Source organism: Phyllobates terribilis, unplaced genomic scaffold (assembly GCF_046119375.1).
Source record: "Phyllobates terribilis strain yellow unplaced genomic scaffold, ASM4611937v1 Scaffold_5__5_contigs__length_657084704, whole genome shotgun sequence".
NCBI lineage: Eukaryota > Metazoa > Chordata > Amphibia > Anura > Dendrobatidae > Phyllobates > Phyllobates terribilis.
This window is the reverse complement of record NW_027362765.1, coordinates 414,103,469-414,125,584: the sequence shown is the minus strand read 5'-3', so window position 1 is coordinate 414,125,584 and position 22,116 is coordinate 414,103,469. Positions and strand designations below refer to the sequence as shown.

General features: G+C 44.2%; 1 protein-coding gene across 1 annotated transcript in view; it reads left to right on the top strand.

Moving 5' to 3' along the window:
• LOC141273389 (disintegrin and metalloproteinase domain-containing protein 9-like) overlaps positions 1-22,116 on the top strand; it is a 141,993-nt gene that overhangs the window by 46,625 nt on the left and 73,252 nt on the right. The window contains exons 2-5 of the mRNA XM_073685150.1: positions 3,661-3,749; positions 8,400-8,467; positions 9,219-9,297; positions 9,751-9,830. Coding sequence (XP_073541251.1) covers positions 3,661-3,749; positions 8,400-8,467; positions 9,219-9,297; positions 9,751-9,830 — 316 coding nt within the window. The remainder of the gene's footprint in view (positions 1-3,660; positions 3,750-8,399; positions 8,468-9,218; positions 9,298-9,750; positions 9,831-22,116) is intronic.

The following is a 22,116-nucleotide window of genomic DNA, read 5'->3' as shown; positions in this document are numbered from 1 at the left end:
GGAGGTCAGTATAGATGGACTAATAGAGAAAGTCCCACTCACTGCTAGAAGGCCAAATATTTTTTCAGAGCTAGATGCAGAAAAAAATTATATTCAGTTTGCAACCTGATGGAGGTCAGTATAGATGGACTAATAGAACAAGTCCCACACACTGCTAGAAGCCAAATATTTTTTCAGAGGTATATGCAGATAAAAATTATTTTTAATTTGCAACCTGATGGAGGTCAGTATAGATGGACTAATAGAGAAAGTCCCACACACTGCTAGAAGGCCAAATATTTTTTCAGAGCTAGATGCAGACAAAAAATTATTTTGAATTTGCAACGTGATGGAGGTCAGTATAGATGGACTAATAGAACAAGTCCCACACACTGCTAGAAGGCCAAATATTTTTTCAGAGCTAGATGCAGAAAAAAATTATATTCAGTTTGCAACCTGATGGAGGTCAGTATAGATGGACTAATAGAATGATGCTATGCCCAAAAGATTTTACTTCACTAGGTGCAGTAAAAAAATTGGTATTCTATACACAGGTGGTATATCTTGCAACACAGATAGGCTACTCCACTGACTAACACACTCTGCAATAGGCCAAAAAGGATTAGCTTTGCTAGATTCAGCCAAATGCTGTGAAAAAAACTTGCACAGCACTGGCACAGACCTGCCTGGCAAAAACTGATAGGAACTCATGTAACCTAGTCCTGAAAAGGACTGCAATTACAATTAGTCTTTACTCCCACAATCTATCTATTTAAGAGCACAGACCTGCCTGATAAAAGTCGTAGGAAATGCTGTAACCTAGTCCTTAAAAGGACTGCAATCACAGCTATTCCCTACTCCCAAGCTATCTGTAGATTTGTGCGAAAATTGGCTTGAAATTAACAAGGTATAGCGCACACAGCAACAGCGGTGCCGTCTAACACGCAGCTGCAGCAGTGAGAAAATGGTGGCGACGGGGAAAATGGCTTGGTCTTATAGGGCAAGGACATGTGACATACACTGCCAATGACACATGCCCTTGCTTGTGTGAAAAAAAGCACTTCGCTCCGTGTGTGCGCTGCTGATAGGCTGACAGACTGCACCTCCCCACTGTAAATGCGGGAAAGAGAAAAAAAAATGGAGATCTTCATTATTCCTGGAGAGATCCGTCCCCTGCCCCTCCCCCCGCCCCGCTGTACACTCAAACTGCGTATTAACATTAATTTTCAGCATTACTGAGAAAAAATCCAGTTATGATTTTGGTGCACGAACAGTTATCGAACATAACCTCGAACAGCCGAATTTTTCTCAAATCGTTCGTGTTCGCCGAACGGCTCGAACACCGCCCAAAACAGCTCGAATTTGAGATTGGCGAACAGTTCAAGTCGAGCAACGCTCATCTCTAATCCTTATCAGCTTTTAAATATACACAGTACACTGTGGCATAATCAGAACAGAGCACAGCTTATACATAGCGACAGGGGGTACTGTGATGTCATCACAATAGAACAAAGCCTATAAATGAAGTTTTAAGCCATTGTGACTTTGCCTGTAGAGTATAATAACCACAAGAGAAGGAAACCTCGGAAGAACACTAATATGCAGTATGTGTTAAAACATGACCAGACCCTGACATCTAATTATTTTTTAACTCTCAATTCATGGTTAAATTGTATGATATGATTATATGCCCTGGAGAGGTAGACGAGCGGTGAGCTCAGCTCTTCTGTGATGCTCTGAGTCGATGTGTACTGATTACAAACACTAATCTGTTTTGTGAGCGATTTATGACCTCACCCAGCGCGTTGCATGCTGACGGAGCCGTTCTGCTAATAAACGCTTATTGGTACTATAAACATGGACTTGTCCCCCGATCAATTATATTATATCATGTGGTGACAATATGGAAGCTGATTAGTGCTCTCAAAATAATTAGAAAAAATATATAAACTGTCATTTGTCATTATTGCCCAGAGCAATCAATCAGAGTTGAGCTTTAATTTTTCAATGGCAGTTTAAGAAATAAAAGCTGAGCTCTGATTGGCTGCTCTGGATTGGATGAGCAGCATGCGTGAGTTGTCTGTTGGTGGCTCATCTTCCTTCAACATGTCTGATCCTCCTGATTGTTTGGTTTCTTCTTGAGGGAACTGGAAGAACCTTTAGTAATTGGCCTGTAAGCAAGAGATGATCAAGTTATATATTATTTAGTAATTGACCTCCTCCTCCTTAACCCTTGATGGGGGTGCACATTGTGCTTATTTTTTAAAAATAGGTCGAAAAAAAAGTGATCTCTCAACAATCCCTCACCATTCCTGTTTAGATGTTTCTCAGGTCCCCTGCTGATCTCTAGTCCTGGTTCCTCACAGGATACAGAAAATGACCATTCAGCCAATCACTGGCTGCAGCGTTGACCAGCCTCAGCCAGTGATTGGCTGCAGCTTGTTTACATGTCCATGTGTCAGATGTTATCAATGCAGCACAAAGCAGAGAACAGAGAGGACTGGGCAGCATGGGGACAGAACTGTCGCAATGGAGGATTGGCAGATACAGTGGACACCTCATTTAAAGGTTTCAGATTATTTTATTGGTCATAAAATGGGATAAACAAAGTAGTACACAGGAGAAATGGATCAGAGTGACCAGGTCTACCTGAACTAAATAACTGGCAGCCAGAGACTGTCTGCTGGGGCGTATAATAAAGTGAGCCCCGCTCATAGCTTCCAGCAATGAGCTAATTACATTACCAGCTCACTGCAGCAAAACATAGGTGGACAGGAAATGGACAACTAATCTCAACAATCAGTATTAGGCTATGTTCACACATCATGGGGTTTTTGGCATTAATTTTCTGCAGCAAAACCTGATCTTCAAGGGCATTTTGTTCAGGATTTTTGTTGCAGTTTTGGTGCTTTTTTGATGCATTTTTGGTGCATTTTTCTGCGTTTTTTTCACTGCCCTTCTGTCTTTTTTATGCATGTAAATAAAGTTCTGTGAAAAAAGAACCCCATTCTATTTTGGCATCAAAAATGCTGAAAAAATGCTGATACAAATTTTGATGCGTTTTTGATGCGTTTTTTTTTCACCACCCATTACTTCTTTTGGGTGAAAAAACACTGAAAGAAGTGACATGCTCTGTTTTCCAAAAAAAACATGCAAGGCACAAAATCCTGAACAAAAACAAAACTGCGAATTCTGGTTTCTCATAGACTTTTCGGGTACTGCAAAAGGCAGCTGAAAATTTGCATAAAAAAACTGCTTCAAAAAGTGCTGTAAAAACCATGATGTGTGAACATAGCCTTAGTGCAGCGCCGTCTAGTGACCAGGGCAGAGGAGGCAGCAGTATGCTCAGACACGGATGTGACAAGAAGACTGTAAACCTTGAAATTCTAGCAGGGTGAAACAATGGAGCGGTAATCACACCTGGTGACGGAGTCCAATGACTGTTATGCCACAATCAATGAGATCAGATTTTGGATCAGGGCCGGGAGCTTCCTATTTCATCTGAGGTACGGTGCACATACTTATCTAATTAGAAAGCGATAAGACATAGATATTGCATTGATGATTACAAAAACCAGAATGACGGATGTCTCCATGATTGTTGCATCTCCTGTAATCTGTAAATGAAACATCTGCAGCAATTTTTTGCATGACGATAATGATTCTCTATCACATCTTTAGGATATTTCGTGTCTGGACTGGAGGACCAAGAAATAGTTTTTCCGGAGCGAATGGTGAACAGAGTGAGGAGGAATGTGGATCAAAGCACAGTAAGCCTTTATATTCATATCCTTAATATTCTGCTCTAAGAAAGCCATTTATCCTGTGTTTAATGAAAGAAATGGATAGTTCTACCGACAGTTATTCCTCCAGAACTCCGATACACCCAGTGTCAGACTCGGGTGCCAAGGGCCCACCAGTAACCAACTCCAGGGCCCCACTTTTCAGCTACATGTAAAGGTGACATTATCCTCAGTCACAAATTTATATAACAGTGAACTGGGTAGATTGTTACTTGAAAAAGATGCCGCCTTTGTCTGTACATAGTGATTCAAGTATATTGTGCCAAGTACTGCTCATATAAGAGGGTGGTGGGGCCCACCAGAGGATTCTCATGCTCTCCTGTGGGCCAGTCCAAGCCTGGATACACTTGCACAATGTTTTCAATTGAGAGAGGGGAATAAGCTGCAACCAGACACCTCTGACCATGGCTTATCTCCTCTGAGAACAAAAGGGCTGGACAAGACTCAGGAGGCTCCTACACACATTAGATAGTCAGCCGACCCGGAAGAAATTATAACGTTCAGCCAACTTTTCTATAATGTATACAGGCACTTTGTATGACACTTGTACAACACATTTTGTACGACAAAATTTGAACTTTGTACGACACTTTGTGTTGTACATCTTGTACTAATCTTAATTTTATGAATGATTTTTTTTAACATTCATTATTTAAAACTAAGCTAAAGAGTAGATAAACTTTTTAAGTAATAATTGATCAGCCTTTGCAAAGATATGAATCTTTGTGAAATATTTCATAACCTTATATTGCTTCCTTCTTTCGCAAACACAATGCTGAAAGTGCGGTTTTAACTGCCTCATTCATGTTCTTTTAGAAGCTGCTTTGAACTGCTGCTCTAGCAAGAATCCATATTCACACACTATTGACAAACACTCTCACTGTTTGAAGATGTGAAAAGGAGAGCTGAGAGTTTCACATGGAGAGAGTGTTGATAAATAGTGTTCTTGCTAGAGCAGCAACTCAAAGCAGTTTATAAAAGAGCATGAATTAGGCAATTAAAACACCACTTTCAACATGATCTTTGAGAGAGAGAGAAGCAAAATAAGATAGTGGAGTGTGTAACAAAGATGCATAACTTTGCAAAATTAAAAACAAAACAAAAACAAATTAGAATGGTGCTGGTATCCAGGCATGGATAGCACTTATTATTTATCCCAGTGACAGTAAAAATTCTCACTTGGTTGATCCAAGTAGCATGTCAGGGAAGGCAATCAGGGAAGATTTCTCATGATAGAAGCGAGGTATATAGCTAACTTTAGTCTTCTTTCAAACTCTTTTTTTCAATGATTTTTTTACCGTTTCAATGTGTTTCATAGTGTGTTTTTTGTGGCACTTTTTATTTTAAAACATTTTGTACATAAACTTTTTTCTCAAGTTTTCAAGACTATATTAAAAACACCAGACATGCCATACACCAAGCCTGCTGTATATGGAAAAAAACATGCCAATGACACTGAAAATGGCACAAATACATCACACATCAAAACGCTTCGTATGCAGTGTGTTTCATATCGCGCTATAGACTTCAAAGTTTCATCTGGGAGCAGCATTTTTGGCACAAAAGATGGATGTAAACATAATAAACACTTAGAATGACAGCACGATGGCTCAGTGGTTAGCACTGCAGCCTTGCAGTGCAGGGGTCCTGGTTTCAAATCCCACCAAGGACAACATCTGCAAGGAGTTTATATGTTCTCCCCTTGTTTTCGTGGGTTTCCTCCAAGTTCTCCAGTTTCCTCCCACACTCCAATGACCATACTGATAGGGAATGTAGACTGTGAGCCCCAATGGGGACAGAGATGTGTGTAAAGCGCTGCAAATTATGATAGCGGACACATACAGAACAAGCCACTGTGCAAGAACAATATATGGGCCCTCTGCAGCCCAAGAGCTCAATATAATGCACAATTCCACCTGCTTTGGTGATAGAAATGGGCCCCATCACCTCTTGGGCCCCTGTGCAGCCTCACAGGTTGTACCAAAGATATGTTGCACCAATTATATTTGACTCAGATCTTTCCTTCACTCCCCACATCTGATCACTTGCTCGCGCATGTTCCCTACACCTCAAAAACATCTCCAGAATTTGACCTTTTTATACCTTTGACTCTGCAAAAACTCTTACTGTAGCTGTTATTTATTCTCATCTGGACTATTGCAACTCTCCACTAATAGGTCTCCCTCTTACCAAACTCTCTCCTCTCCAATCCGCCCTGAATGGAGCAGCCAGAATCATATTCCTCTCCATCCGCTACACTGATGCCAGCCATTGCACTGGTTACCCATCCACTACAGAGTTCAATATAAACTTATCACTCTGGCCCACAAAGCTCTCCATGGTTCTACACCACCCTACATTTCCTCCCTCGTCACAGTCTACCACCCTACGCGTGCCCTCCGTTCTGCTAATAACCTAAGACTAACATCCTCAATAATCCGAATCTCCCACTCCTGTCTCCAAGATTTCTCGTGAGCTGCGCTAATTCTCTGGAATGCACTACCCAGGACAATGTGATTCATTCTCAATACCCATAGTTTTAAGCGTGGCCTAAAAACGCATTTCTTTACTCTTGCATATCGACTCATCTCACTTATGTACCTATTCACTTTTTGCCCTTTACAAAATTTTCTTCCAAATCTGGTCCCTCGTAGCCTCTGTTCACACACCCTCCATGCACTTTATGGCTCTCAGTGTCTGTACTGTACGCATGCTGGCTGGTGACCGGTTCATGCAGCATTGTGTGCACACCCTATTTATTATATTATGGCTAAACCGTACAATATAAGCACTTTTTACCATCTACCTTTCGTTTCTCCCCCATTTCCTCATAGATTATAAGTTTGCGAGCAGCAGAGCCCTCACTCCTCTTGGTATCTCTTGAATTGTGTTATTCTGTAATGTCTTTATTGTCTGTACAGGTCTCCTCTGTAATGTAAAGCACTGCGGAATATGTTGGCGCTATAGAAATAGAAATTATTATTATTATTATGTCCGCCCTTGGAGAGCGCTATATAAGCAATGCATTATAAATAATAATCTTAAACTTAAAACCTGGAGTCTAGGCAAATTCCTATTAGTTAGCTTTGATTTTAACCTCTTCTTTCTGGCCTTGGTTTTCAGGGTGTAATGCTCAGACCTCAAAGAAAAGGATTTCAACCTAGTAGCAGAAGACATAGGTTTGGGAGCTCTTAGGCCACGTTCACACAGTCAGTATTTGATCATTTTTTTACACCAGTATTTGTAACTCAAAACCAGGAGTTGGTAATAAATCCAGAAGTGGTGACGTGTTTCTATTATACTTTTCCTCTGATTGTTCCACTCCTGGTTTTGGCTTACAAATACTGATGTAAAATACTGACCAAATACCGAAAGTGTGAACGTGGCCTTATGCTATGTTTTATTTAAGGATAGGGCCGAGTAACAGCTGTCAAAAGCAGTCTGGAAGTTGTAGGCAGGACCACCCCAAAAAAATGGCAGAAAACTCAGTAACAGTAGCTTCATTGCCAACGAGGCTGTAGGTTGGCCAAGTCCAAAAAATATTATTTAATGGTGCTCAACAAGCTCTAAAGCCTTTCCAGGCTGCTTCTCTTTGGTTTTAAGATGCCTCCGCAGCTTTAAACATATAGTAATTCTGGTTCCCAAAGGCCTCGATTGCACAGAGAAGTCGCAGGACGGTCTGTAAAATATATTTCCTTATTGCCAGTAAGAGCTGCGATCACATGAATACACATAGGCACACTCAGAGAAAGAACCTAGGTGCGGGATATCAGCATAGAGTAGAGAGGGAAGGGATCTTCCAGTATATATCATTGAAGACCTAAGGGCTCGTTCAGACGTCGGTTTTGTTGAAAACTGACCGAGTTTTATCAGTGATTTTTGAGTCAGAGTTTCATCCATGTTTGGTCCAAGTGTCATCAGTTTTTCTTGTACATGAAAAAAAAGAATTCTCTATTCTTTTCCTGTATAACAGTCTGTGAAAATCGGACCCATAGACTTGCATGGCCAATCAAAATCGGATGCGTCTCCATTATTTTCCGCGGACATGTGAATAGAGTATCATAGGTACGACGGACGTGTTCATGGTGTTTCTCCTAAAATGACCTAAACTGCTTGAAGGGTTTCTTGTATTAAGGTCTTATAGGCGTTGAGCAATTTTATTTTTAACTTAAATGCAAATATTTATCGCTAAAAATAATTTTTGCAATTGGATTTCATTAAATATTTTGCATCGTTTGCTTTCTATAGCCCCTGGGTTTTATTTTGTATTGCTGGCTGCAGAAAGAGTTTACTGAGAATCTCTCAGTGAACTGTTCTGACAGTCTTAAGGGAAGGGTTGTAACTCTTTTATCTGTCTTTTCCTTGGTGCCTCTTAGTTGATTGATAACCACAGACCGCATCAAAGTTGAATGTGGCAGGGAAACAAAGAGCCTGTAAAGGTAAAACGGTGCAAAATTTTTAATGAAACCCAATTGCAAAAATCTTTTTTTTAGCCCCAAATACATGCGTCTAAAAAAAAAAAAGTGGACTGATGCACGGAGAAGAATTTGCACATATATTGTTCCATCGATAATGCAAAATAACATGAAACTGAGCAATATGACTTTTTATCTCCAGGATGAGAATGTATCCTATACCATCGAGACTTCTAATGGTACTCTCATCCTCAATCTGCAGAGAAACAGGTAGTGTATGAAGAACACCTACAATATCGGGAAATTATAAGTGATGTTTGAAAGTTTGAGGAATGTAAGATGGAACGACGGAGAGAATTTCAGAAAAGAGGGGAAGCATGAGAGAAGTCTTTTATGTAAAAGTCTAGGAGGCAATTAATTGGTGGCCAGAAGATTGTCATTGGGAGGACATAGGGTGTATGTGGGGTGGTAGCTTTGGATAAGAGAAGAAATATGGTATAGAGAAAAATTTATATTTTACATTTGATGGTTATGGTGAGGATTTTGACAGTGTGAATGTTGGCTTAATAAAATATGCTGATCATTGTGCTTGGTGCACCCTTGGTGTGGCCAAGAGGCTCATTGCACTGGTTTTGCATGTCCCGCGTCTCACACTGGTGATGACAGCACTTGTTTGCCTGAGCTTTCTCTGCAGACATTGATTTCTCCCGGGAGGCCAGTGCTGTCAATCACCAGTGAGGGAGGTGGAGGCATGTAAAACCATCAGGTGCACTGAGCCTCTTGGCCACACCCAGGGTGCACCGAACACAATAATTAGCATGTTTTTTTTATTAAACTTCAGTTTCTGGATAACGGAGGCTGTTGGTGGAATTGTTGGAGGGGTAAAGGAGAGAGAATGACAGAGACAGGTGGGATGGGTGCAGGATGAAGGAAAAGGAATTTGTAGAATTGGTGTGGATTTTTGTGCACAATTTATACTGTAGACCAATTTTGTGTCCTGTATATTTTTCATCATTCACAGAGATTTTGTAAGCAAAGACTTTGAGCACTTTATCTACAACAAAGATGATGGACTAAAAGCCCTGAAGCACACCGTACCGGTAAGTGTCATTGCAATCAAGGCCTTATGCGGGGATTCGTCAAGGTGGAGGGGCGGTGTAGGTAAAAAAAAATGGTGACTGCAAATTGGATCTCAAGACCTCATTCTCCCATTAGGTCGCAAGGGTGGAACCAACACTATTCAGGCATTTATTGCATATACTATGAATATTCTTCAAATGGTATAAATGTAGAATGTCAGAAGGGTCATCAATTCAGAATTGATTACATAGTGGGACCCCCAGAGATCAACTGACATCCCCACAGGATCCAGACACTTATGGGGGTTCCTGCACAGTGAGAGATTCTATTTGTAGCTGTTCCCCTAAATAGACTCCGTCAATTTTCTAATGAACTAATAAGTAATTTTTATAAAACAAGACAACTGCTTTTCCAATATATTTAATTTTTTGAGAGATATTTCACATGACCAATACATTTTTTTTTTTTTGCAGGATTACTCCTGTTATTATCATGGACAGGTGGAAGGAATGGAGAACTCTGTTATCGCTCTCAGCGACTGCCATGGCCTCAGGTTAGATTACACATATTTACATACAGGAAAAAAATGAGGTTACAACTTGGTGCAGCTGGATGTAAACTACAGCAAGTACTGGTGGAGAGAGGGTCGGGGTTCGTTCACACTTGCGTACAAATCAGTGGAGTGCAATCCGATGAAAAATCGGATAGCACTCGGACCAGTGTTATTCAATGGCACAGTGCTGATCTGCTATTTTTTTCCCACCTGCATTCGGCGTGAGGAAAAAATCGCAGCAATCTGTGTATGGCCGTGTATATTGGACGAGACTCACCAATTCAAGTCTATGGGTGCGAGAATAAAAACGGATGGCACACGAACCATGTGTATGGCGTCCAATTTTTACTCACACATCTCAAAGGAAACCTAACATATCATCAGCCAAGTACAGTAAATTCAAAGCCAAAACCCTCCTGCAACGATAGATAGATAGATAGATAGATAGATAGATATCCTGTAGATATATAATTTCACAAGCCCGCTATATACAGTATAATAAACTTGCACCCTTTAGCGCCTTTCATGTGAGGTTTATTGTTGATCTTTTTCGGCTTATTTAACCTATTAAATAACCTAAAAACTTAACCTAATAAATAAATAATTTAATTAAAACAATGACATGGGTTCCCACTAGTGATCAGCGCGCATGCTCGCTACTGCGCGGCGCTCGCCGAGTATTTCCGAGTTGCTCGGGCAGAAACTCTGGTCCACTCCCTGCATGTTTGGTGCTCTTTAGAGAGCCAATGAACATGCAGGGATTGCCTGCCACTCACTGTAATGCTGTAGCCATGTTGGTTGTGGGCATTACAGTGATTGGCTGGCCGCACAGCGTCATTAGGTCTATATCAGACCTGGCGCCGCCATGCTCGTCACAGTCACTCCAGATCAGACAATGTAGGGAGAGGTGCTGCGTCAGGGACAGATTTGCTTGTGTATTAGGTAGTGTAGGGAGAAAAACCGTACATTACACATATCCATCTCAACAAACAGTCCTTCTGAGGACTAATCCATCTGCAGAGATATCAGGCAGGCAGTGTATATAGGCAGGCAGGCAGGGTATATAGGCAGGCAGTGTATATAGCAGACTGCAGTGCATATAACACAAGAGGCTCCATTCCAATTCTGCCTTCTGCTGCTGTTAGATATTTCTATACAAAGGCCCAGGTCTCAGGGGCCAGGAATACTTTTCTTTGGATCTTAATCCTCATTATTTGCTTAAAAAGCAATCCAGAGAACACAGTTTTTTCTGTGCCATTTGCTTGTTGGCACTGCAGAATACAGCCAGGTCCTTTCCATATTACAGCGCTAGAAATCCAGCTATTTAAAACTCTGTTTTCTCCGTCACACGGATCACATATATGTTGTCAGAAAATACTGCCATTTCTGGCATCCATTAAAAATTTCCTTTATTGTATCATTGAAGCAATTCACCGCAGTTTGCTGTTCAAACTACTTACCTACAGGCCAGGTATTTAAAACTCTGTTTTCTCCGTCACACAAATCACATATAAGTTCGCTCCAAACTCAGTCATTTGTAGTGAGCGTGGAAGATACTGTCCTCCATTTAAAATGGGAAAGGCACGTGGCAAGGAACGGGGAACTGGACGCGATGGTAATGCTGCATGCAGAGGCCGAGGACAAGGCTGTGGGCAAGCCGAAACACCCACATCTTCTCGCCTGACCTTCCTGTCCCAATTTCTAGGGGACCGCAGCACACCACTATTGAACCCAGAGTAGTGTCAAAAGGTTGTTGGTTGGATAGCGGATAATGCTTCCAGTCACTTTGCCACCACCACCACCCTGTCTTCCACACGGTCAAGTCTCAGTAGCCGTGAGTCTGGACCGCATATTCCTCACCCTGATCCTCCTTCCTCCCACCATGCCGACTACCCAGAGACAACTGATCCCACACTTGGACACTCTGAAGAGCTGTTCACTTTTCCATTTATAGATTCGGGCCTCTCGCCCGGTCCAATTGAAGCGGGGCAAGAGGAGATCGCGTGTAGCGATGGCCAAATATTTGAGCAGCCACGGTCACACGAAGGCGACAGTGGGAAAGTGTCACAAGAGGTGGACGATGATGAGAAACAATTGCCAGAAAGTCAGGAGGAGGACCAGGGTGCGGAAGTGGAAGACGAGGTGTTGGATATAGTAACTGACCCAACCTGGCAGGAGGACATGTAGAGCGAGGTCAGCAGCACACAGGGGGAGGGAGGCAGAGCACCCCAATAGGCAGGAAGAAGCAGTGTGGTGGCCGCATACAGAAGGCAGGTAATCGTTCCCCGTAACACGAACACGAAGGAAGTTGCCAGTACAACTGTTTGGTCTTCCTGAGTCTGGTTGTTTTTTAAAGACTCTGCCGATAACCCCAAAAAGGCCATTTGCACCACCTGCCAGGCCAGCATCAGCAGGGGTGGCAAAACGACCATCCTGACCACCACCAGCATGATCAGGCACATGGCAGCAAAGCACCCGACTTTGTGGGCCGAACCCTAGGGTCCAGGAACAGTGTCTGCGGGTGGCAACATTGCTTCTTCCGCTGTTGTGCATGCAAGCCAATCCCCTGTCCAAGGTGCATGCGAAGATGCCTCCTGCCCTACACCTGTTGTTGCACACTCTCAAGTAGCAGCATCAGGAAGCACATCCATGTCCTTGTCCCAGCGCAGCGTTCAGTTGTCCATACCCCAGTCCTTGGAACGCAAGCGTAAATATGCAGCCGACGCCCCACAGGCCACACTACTAAATTCTCACATTTCACGACTGCTTGCGCTCGAAATGTTGCCTTTTAGACTCATGGAGACGGAAGCATTCCGCAACCTGATGGCGGCAGCCGTCCCTCGGTACTCGGTCCTCAGCCGCCACTATTTCTCCCGGTGTGCTGTCCCCGCATTACACAAGCACGTGTCCCAAAACATTAGCTCTCAACAACGCAGTTACCTGTAAAGTCCACCTAACCACGGACACGTGGACAAGTGCTTGTGGGCAGGGATGGTACATCTCGCTGACTGCACACTGGGTTAACATAGTGGAAGTCGGGACCCAGTCGGACCTTGGGACGGAACACGTCCTCCCAACGCCAAGGATTGCGGGCCCTTGGTCAATCAGGGTTGCCCCCACGGTCTACAGCTCCTGCACCTCATCCTCCTCAGACTCCTCCTCCTCTTCAGCCTCCATCTCCGAATGACCACATCAGTCACAAGCTGGAAGCACTGCAGCACTGCCTCGGCCAAACGGCAAGAGGCTGTGCTGAAGCTAATATGCTTAGGTGAAAAACCACACAATGCTGAAGAGTTGTGGACAGCTCTGAAAGAGCAGGCAGATCTGTGGCTCACACCGCTGAACCTACAGCCAGGCATGGTTGTGTGTGACAATGGCCGGAACCTGGTGGCGACCCTGAGGCGAGGCGAGCTCACACATGTACCATGCCTGGCCCATGTGCTTAACCTCGTGGTTCAGCGGCTTCTCAAATCCTACCCGGAGCTGCCGGATCTGCTTGTTAAAGTACACCGCCTGTGTGCCCATTTTAGAAAGTCACCTACAGCTTCCGCCGCCCTTGCCGTGTTTCAGCAGCGTTTGCAGCTTCCGGCTCATAGACTGGTGTGTGATGTCCCCACACGTTGGAACGCTACACTGCAGATGTTGGGAAGGATTTGTGAGCAGAAAAGGGCAGTTGTTGAGTACCAGCATCAACAAGGCCGTCGGTGTTCAGTTCAGACTCCACACATAAGACCTCAGGAGTGGACATGGATGTCAGACATATGTACCATCCTCCAAAACATTGAGTACTTTATCAAGATGATGAGCGGCGATGACGCCATAATTAGCGTCACCATTCCGCTTCTGTGTCTTCTGAAACGCTCGCTGCTCACAATTAAAGAGGAGGCATTGCAGGCAGAGCACGATGAGATGGAGCAAGTAACCATACAGGGTGATTACACACAGCCAAGCCTCATCTCATCCCAACGTGGATTGGGTGACAATGAGGAAGAGGAGGAAGGACAGGAGCTAGTTTCATGCACTATAGACGGTACTACCTGCACAGCTGTCATACCGTCTGTTCAGCGTGGATGGCCAGAGGACAGAGAGGAGGAGGAGAGCATGGTCAGTCATCCTCTTGGTGAGGTCACGGAAGTCTTGCCTGTTAATAGTCTGGCACGCATGGCTGAGTTTATGTTACGGTGCCTTTGCCATGACCCTCACGTTCTCAAAATTTTGGGTGACAGTCATTACTGGTTGGTGACACTTCTAGACCCACGCTACAAGGAAAACTTTCTATCTGTTATTCCTGAGGCGGCCAGGTCTACAAAAATGGGGCTGTACCAGAAGGCCCTTGTTGTGGAACTGTTAAAGAAATTCCCATCTGAAAACGCTGGCGGCAGAGGGCACACTTCGTTGGACAACAAGGAGTTCAGGCGAGAGAGACACAACTTCAATCCAGCAGAGGCAGGGAAACACTGTCAAAGTTCTGGGAGAGTTTTCTCAGACCCTCCCATCGCACAGGCCCTGAGGCGCGGGGTACTCTCACAAGGAGTGCAAAGTTTGGGAAGATGCTGAGGGAGTACCTTGCCGACCGTACCAATGTCCTCCGTGATTCCACTTTGCATTATAATTATTGGGTATCCAAGCTGGATACATGGAATGAACTGGCTCTCTATGCCTTGGAGGTCCTGGCCTGCGCTGCCACCAGCGTTTTATCTGAGCGGATTTTTAGTGCCGCTGGTGGAATTATAACAGATAAGCTCATCCGCCTGTCAACTGAAAATGCTGACAGGCTGACTCTTATAAAAATGAACAAGGGCTGGATTGGGCCAGACTTCTCAACACCACCGAATGATAGCAGCGTAACCTAAACTCAAATCCAGTGTCTTTTCTTGGGAGGTGTATTCTCATACACCTCTTCACGCATGGGAAGGTATACGCTTCCTGATTTTGGCCATTTGCTCTTCTCCTCCTCCTTCTCCTCATCCTCCACCACCATATCACCATGGTGATGATGCAACACTCACATCATTTTTTTAAATGGTGTTTATGATGCCCGTAAAAAAATTTTTTTATACAGTATGTTCATGTATACCCCTATATAGTGCATGGGCAATACAAGTATAGGAGGCCCGCTCCTTTGAAATGGGAACATTTTTTTATGAGGCCCTCCTCCAAGTCTCTTCCAAGGGTCATTGAGTGCCTCCAAATTTTTGGCAGCCCTTGCATTCACTGCTTAGGCTAACACTATGGGAGACTCTCCTTTCTAATGGGAATTTGTCGTTACTGTGGCCCTGCTCTATGTGTCTTTAAATTCTTAGTGAGGTTTTTCCTAAAATTGGTCAGCCGTTGGACTCACTGCATACCCTATAACTGTATAGCAGACCCTCTCCTTTCTAATGGGAACATGTCGTACCTTGTTACTGTGGCCCTGCTCTGTGTGTCTTTAAATTCTTAGTGGGGTTTTTCCTAAAATTGGTCAGCCGTTGGACTCACTGCATACCCTATAACAGTATAGAAGACTCTCTCCTTTCTAATGGGAACATGTCGTACCTTGTTACTGTGGCCCTGCTCTGTGTGTCTTTAAATTCTTAGTGGGGTTTTTCCTAAAATTGGTCAGCCCTTAGACTCACTGCATACCCTATAACTGTATAGCAGACTCTCTCCTTTCAAATGGGAATTTGTCGTTACTGTGGCCCTGCTCTATGTGTCTTTAATTTCTTAGTGGGGTTTTTCCTAAATTTGGTCAGCCGTTGGACTCACTGCATACCCTTTAACTGTATAGCAGACCCTCTCCTTTCTAATGGGAACATGTCGTACCTTGTTACTGTGGCCCTTCTCTATGTATTTAAATTCTTAGTGGAGTTTTTCCTAAAATTGGTCAGCCGTTGGACTCACTGCACACCCTTTAACTGTATAGCAGACCCTCTCCTTTCTAATGGGAACATGTCGTACATGTTATTGTCTCGCTGCTCTGTGTGTCTTTAAATTCTTAGTGGGTTTTTCCCAAATTTTGGCAGCCCTTGCAGTCACAGCATGGGCATTACCACTATAGGAGACCCGCTCCTTTATAATGGGAACATATTTTTTACTGAGACCTTCCTCTATTTCTCTTCAAAGGGGTATTGGGTTGCGTCCAAATTTTTGGCAGCCCTTGCAGTCACTGGATACGCAATAACAGTATAGGAGACCCACTTGTTAATAATGGGAACAACAAAGCATAGCCGGCTGATGGCTCTCTAACAATAGCTAGGTCCGACTGCTGGCCTTTTAAGAATAGTAAGGGCCGTCTGATGGCCCTATAAAAATAGGCTTTATGACTTTCAGAGTCCCTCCATCATAAATAAAACAGGATGTGTCTGATGATGTGTCACACACCACATTGCCAGATAAGGTTGTAAAATGTTAAAATGACATTTCCCGGTGAATGCATTTGTCTTAAAAAATAAATTAAACAAAAAAAAAACAATAGGATCTTTCTTTAGTATAAAAAACAGCGTCACCAATTTAACCTCAATGTAATCACATTGTTCAGCTCATGCACCTCCTCCTCCATCTCCGAAATGACTACATCAGTCACAAGCTGACAGCACTGCAGCACTGCCTTGGCCAAGCGGCAACAGGCTGTGCTGAAGATAACATTCTTAATGTTTAATTGACAAACCGCCCAGCGCTGCAGAGTTGTTGAAAGCTGTAACACAGCAGCCTGATCTGTGGCTCTCACCGCTGAACATACAGCCAGGCATGGTCGTGTGTGACAATGGGCGGTACCTGGTGACGGAGTAATGACAGCCAGGGTAGATACGGTTTCCCTCTATGCCAGTCCTTTCACTGAGCTAAAGAATATGGCTGTGGTGAAATACAACTCCCACTGAGAAGCTGTTTCAGATTGAAAAACATTGTGCCCACCAGATGATTTGATTCTGAGGGCTAACCTTTCTCACCCGCTCAAGAGCCCCATAGCCGCTGCAAAGATAGCGCTATCATGAACTCTCCTGACGTAGAAGCCAAGGCACACCAGAGGATTCTCTGGTGGGACCGTCCAACCCTGCCGAGAAGCAGTCCTGGCTAAGAAAAGTGTGTGGGAAGGTTCCCGGACACTCTATTTTTACTGAGGAGGAAACACACGCAAACACAGGGAGAACATACAAAGTCCTTGCAGATGTTGTCCTTGCTGGGATTTGAACCCAGGATCCCAGCGCTGCAAGTCTTCAGTGCTAACCACTGATCCAATGTGCTGCCGTTCACCCTCTAATATCTAACAGGCTGGAGAAACTTGCACCTACTGCACTCTGTCTTCAGCTCCTTTGTGAGAAAATGTATTTGGGCAGCCACTCAGTCTACCAAATAAAATTCCTGAGAAGGAAATTGGGGATGGCTTCGCTACTGGTACTTGGGGCAGTGCTAATACCATGGCGTCGTACCATAGTTTGCTGGAAATATTCGAGGCTGGTAGGAGGCAAGCAAATTCCCACAGAAAAGTACCAGCAGTAATGTTCAGGCCACATTTCAAGTGCAAGCAGCTTTAGAGGACTTCCTAGGAGAAATGACACGCAGGATAGATACGATTTCCCTCTATGCCAGTCCTTTCACCGAGCTAAATACAACTGTTAGCAAAAAAAGTTGTGGACTGGCTCCGTACCGTCCCTGGCCACTTTCACCTGTCCACGTGTTTGTGGCTAGGCGGTCCTCCCCAGTAAGTGCACTGGGGAGGGCACGGGTAATGTTGTGGGACCCGTGCTTGTGGAAGGCTGAGGCGATACCGGGAAATATAGTGGCGGCTGGGGACCGAGTATGGACACCCAGCCGCCGCCGGCATGAGGTTGTGAAAAGCTTCCGCCTCCACGAGCTTAAAAGGCCAAAGAGCTGCCCAGAAATCTGGCAGTTTAGTCTTGCAGCCTGTGGGTGGGTGGGTGGCTGGCTGCATACTTGCACTTGCATTCCAAGTAACAGAAAACTAAGCAGATGGTGGCCTCTATCATCATCATGGCCTCACCTCGGCACTATGAACTCTCCTGAAGGAGAAGCCAGAGCCCGCCAGAGGAGTCTCCGGTTCTCTGATGGGCCCGTCCAACCCTGCCGAAAAGCAGCCCTGGCTAAGAAAACTGTGGGGGAAGGTTCCCGGACACTCTATAGCTGCTTTTTTAATGTGGATCGGCCATGCTTATGCATGTTATTTCTCAAAACGCATTACAGATCAGGCCATTGTCCAACTCTGTATTCAAGAAATTAAATGCGCAAAGAAAGATGTGTGTGTGTGTGAAAGCACCACCGACAAGTGCGAGTTGATGTTGGACGGTGTTATGTTCTGCTACCAGAGCTAAGGAAAGAGAGGAGATCTGTCCCTACGATAGAACTCAGCTTGATCCCTACGATGTAACAGGGAACCTGATCCTGCGATCAGACCTGCTAAAGTCCTCAGCTAGTCTGTACGGAGACCTATAGATGTGGGGAAGGAATCCCTACAAGTACTAGGGACTGGGAGCAAAATGGACACCTCCTAACAGAAATAGTAGCAGACAGACGAACAAACAAAATATAAAGAACACAGAGGTCCGAAGACCAAGCAAACTAACAGAGTTAGATACTGAGCACAGGCTAGCTAAAGAGTAGTAATACAATGAAGTCCAGCAAAGCCAGAAGGGCGGAGCAGGACTAAATAGGCCAACAAGGTCATGTGACCAGCAATAGAAAAAACCTAAGAGCAAGGTTCTAACAGTACCCCCCCTTCTAAGAGGATCCTCCGGATCCCCTAGGACCAGGCTTATCAGGAAATCTCCTGTGAAATGCTCTGATAAGTCTGGACGCGGAAACATCATCCGACCTCACCCATGAGTTATCCTCGGGTCCGAAACCTTTCCAGGCCACGAGATACTGCAAACTACCTCTATACCATCTAGAATTAAGGATGCGAGAAATTTCATATTCCCCGTCCTCCACCACCGGAGGAACAGAGGCAGAGGCGTCACAATCCGACATAACAGCTTTTTTCAACAGAGAGACATGAAACACCGGATTAATTCTCCAGGAGGTAGGAACCTCCAACCTAACAGCAGATTGGTTGACAACCTGAAGCACCTTAAAGGGCCCTACAAACTTGGGACCCAATTTCTTAGAAGGAACCCTCAACCGCAGATTCCTAGAGGACAACCAAACCATGTCACCAACAGCGAACAAAACCTCCTGTCGTTTCCTATCAAAGTAGTCTTTAGATTTTCTGTTAGCCTCCTGAAGATTACCACGCACATCCGTCCAAACTCTCTCCAAATCGCCGGAAAAATTCTCCTCCTCAGGCACGGCAGATACCAACTTGGAGAACTACCCAAACGACGGATGTCTCCCAGAACAACAAAAAAAAGGCGAACAACCAGCAGAAGAAGCTGTATGATTGTTCAGAGCAAATTCAGCAAGTGGCAGAAACTCAGACCACCCCTCTTGATTGTCTGCCACAAAACAACGCAAGAACTGCTCAACATCCTGGTTTTTCCTTTCTGTCTGGCCATTAGATTCAGGATGATATCCGGATGAGAACGACAAATGAACTCCCAACCTGTCACAAAAGGCGCGCCAAAAACGAGCCACGAACTGAGGTCCCCTATCAGAAACAATGTCAGTAGGAACGCCATGAAGTCTGACAATTTCCTTGACAAAGGCCTTAGCGAGAGTCTTAGCGCAGGGCAGTTTGACGAAGGGAACCAAGTGACACATCTTGCTAAAACGGTCCACGACCACCCAGATGACAGTAAAACCCTCAGAGGGGGGAAGGTCAGTTATAAAGTCCATAGCCAAATGTGTCCAAGGAGCACTGGGAACCTCCAGAGGGCAAAGTAACCCCGCAGCAGGAGTATGTGAGGACTTAGATCTAGCACATATAGTACATTGACGCACCCACTTAATGACTTCCTTCTGCCATCCAGGCCATCAAAAACTGCGACCCACCAGTCTCTTGGTCTCAGAGATTCCGGGATGACCTGCCAACCGAGATTCGTGACACTCAACAAACAAATCTCTCCTAAAGGTCCCAGGCACAAACAACCTCCCATGGGGAGTGTTAGATGGGGCATTCTCCTGTGCTTTAAGAATCTCATCTTCCAAAATGGAGTCCAAAGCAGCTATCACAACACCTTCTTGTAAAATTTTCTCCTCTTTCTCAGCACCGACTATGGGAGAAAAACTGCGAGACAAGGCATCCGCCTTAACATTCTTAGTACCTGGGATGTAAGTAACGGAAAAATTAAACCGCGAGAAAAACAGTGCCCACCTAGCCTGACGGGCATTCAGGCGCTTGGCAGCATCAAGATTTATCAGATTTTTATGATCCGTAAAAACCTGAACGGGAAATTCAGCACCTTCCAAGAGGTGGCGCCAGTGTTCAAATGCGAGTTTAATAGCCAATAATTCCCGATTACCAATATCGTAATTCAGTTCAGTCTCCGAAAATTTTTTTGAAAAAAAGGCACAGGGATGTACTCCATCCCCGTTATCCTGAGACAATACTGCGCCAACCCCCACAGAGGAAGCATCAACCTCAACCAAAAACGGCTTAGTCACATCAGGCTGCATAAGGATGGGAGCAGAGGTGAACCTCTCCTTGAGATACACAAAAGCTTCAATGGCCTCAGCAGTCCACTGAACCGCATCAGCACCTTTCCTGGTGAGATCGGTCAGAGGTTTGACAATAATAGAAAAAATTTTAATGAATTTTCTATAATAATTGGCGAAACCCAAAAACCTCTGTATCGATTTCAAACCAATAGGCCTAGGCCATTCCTGCACAGCTTGAACTTTCACCGGGTCCATCTCAAAGCCCTCGCTGGAGATAATGTAGCCCAAAAAACTAATTCTCTGTACAGCGAACTCACATTTCTCCAGCTTAGCAAAAAGCGAATTGTCAATTAATAACTGTAATACTTCACGTACGCTCCGCCAATGAGATTCCAGATCCGGCGAATAAATCAAAATGTCATCCAAATACACAACCACATTTTTGCCGATCAAAGGTCTAAGGATGTCATTAATAAGATTCTGAAAAAATGCAGGAGCATTAGTAAGACCAAAAGGCATAACCAAATTCTCAAAATGACCCACAGGAGTGTTAAAAGCAGTCTTCCATTCGTCACCCTCCTTCATGCGCAACAGATTTTATGCCCCCCGAAGGTCAATTTTAGAGAACCACTTGGCCCCCACTAACTGGTTAAACAGATCAGGAATCAATGGCAGTGGGTAAGGATTGCGTACAGTAATTTTGTTAATCTCACGAAAATCCAGACAAGGACGTAAACCGCCGTCCTTTTTTTTTACAAAAAAAAATCCAACCGCCACAGGAGACTTAGAGGGCCTAATGTGACTGGCGGCCAAACTTGTCTGTATGTATTCCTCCAAAGCCTTTCTCTCAGGAATAGTAAGGTTAAATAAACGACTTTTAGGAAGAGTCGCTCCAGGGACAAATTCAATAGTACAATCATAGTCTCTATGGGGAGGCAAAACCTGCGATTCCTTCTCAGAAAAAACTCTCCAAAAATCCTGAATAGGAACAGGCAATTCCCCCCTATCCACAGCTGCAATACGCCCGTAACAACACTTGTCATAACATTTATGGCTCCAGGATTTAATTTCATTGGTAGACCAATCCAGTACAGGATTGTGCAATTTTAACCAGGGCAATCCCAACACCATCGGAGAAGGCAAGTTATTCAAAACTACCAAATCCAATTTCTCATGGTGAACACCATTAATAGTGAGAGGAAATTCACAGACCTTGAGAGTAACATTCTTCAAAGGGGAGCCATCCACAGAAACCACAGCAATGGGGGATGACAAAGGTTCGGGTTTTAAATTGAGTTTTTCCAAGAATCCCCCATCAATTACATTCAGAGTAGACCCACAATCGACAAACACCCGAAATTCCATTAATTTATCCTGAGCAATAGTGGAAGCAGCTAAAAATACACCCTTGGAATTTAAACAGGCAATACGGGCATGACTGACCATTTTTTTTTCTTTCTTCATACGAAGCACACAGCTTTTAATGAAATGACCAGAATTTCCGCAATAGAAACACAAACCTTCAGAAAATCTGCGGTCTTTTTCTTGAGAGCGAGGTGCCATCGCTCCAATCTCCATCGGCTCTCCACTGTCAGTACACACATTCTCATGACCAGAAACTGACCTAGCAGAGGATTTGCTCTCATTAACCCTTGCACGCAGTCTCCTATCCACCCGTATAGCTAATTGCATAGCCTGTTGCAAATCTTCAGGTGTGGGATAATCAATTAGCAGGTCTTTAACCCTTTCACTAAGCCCA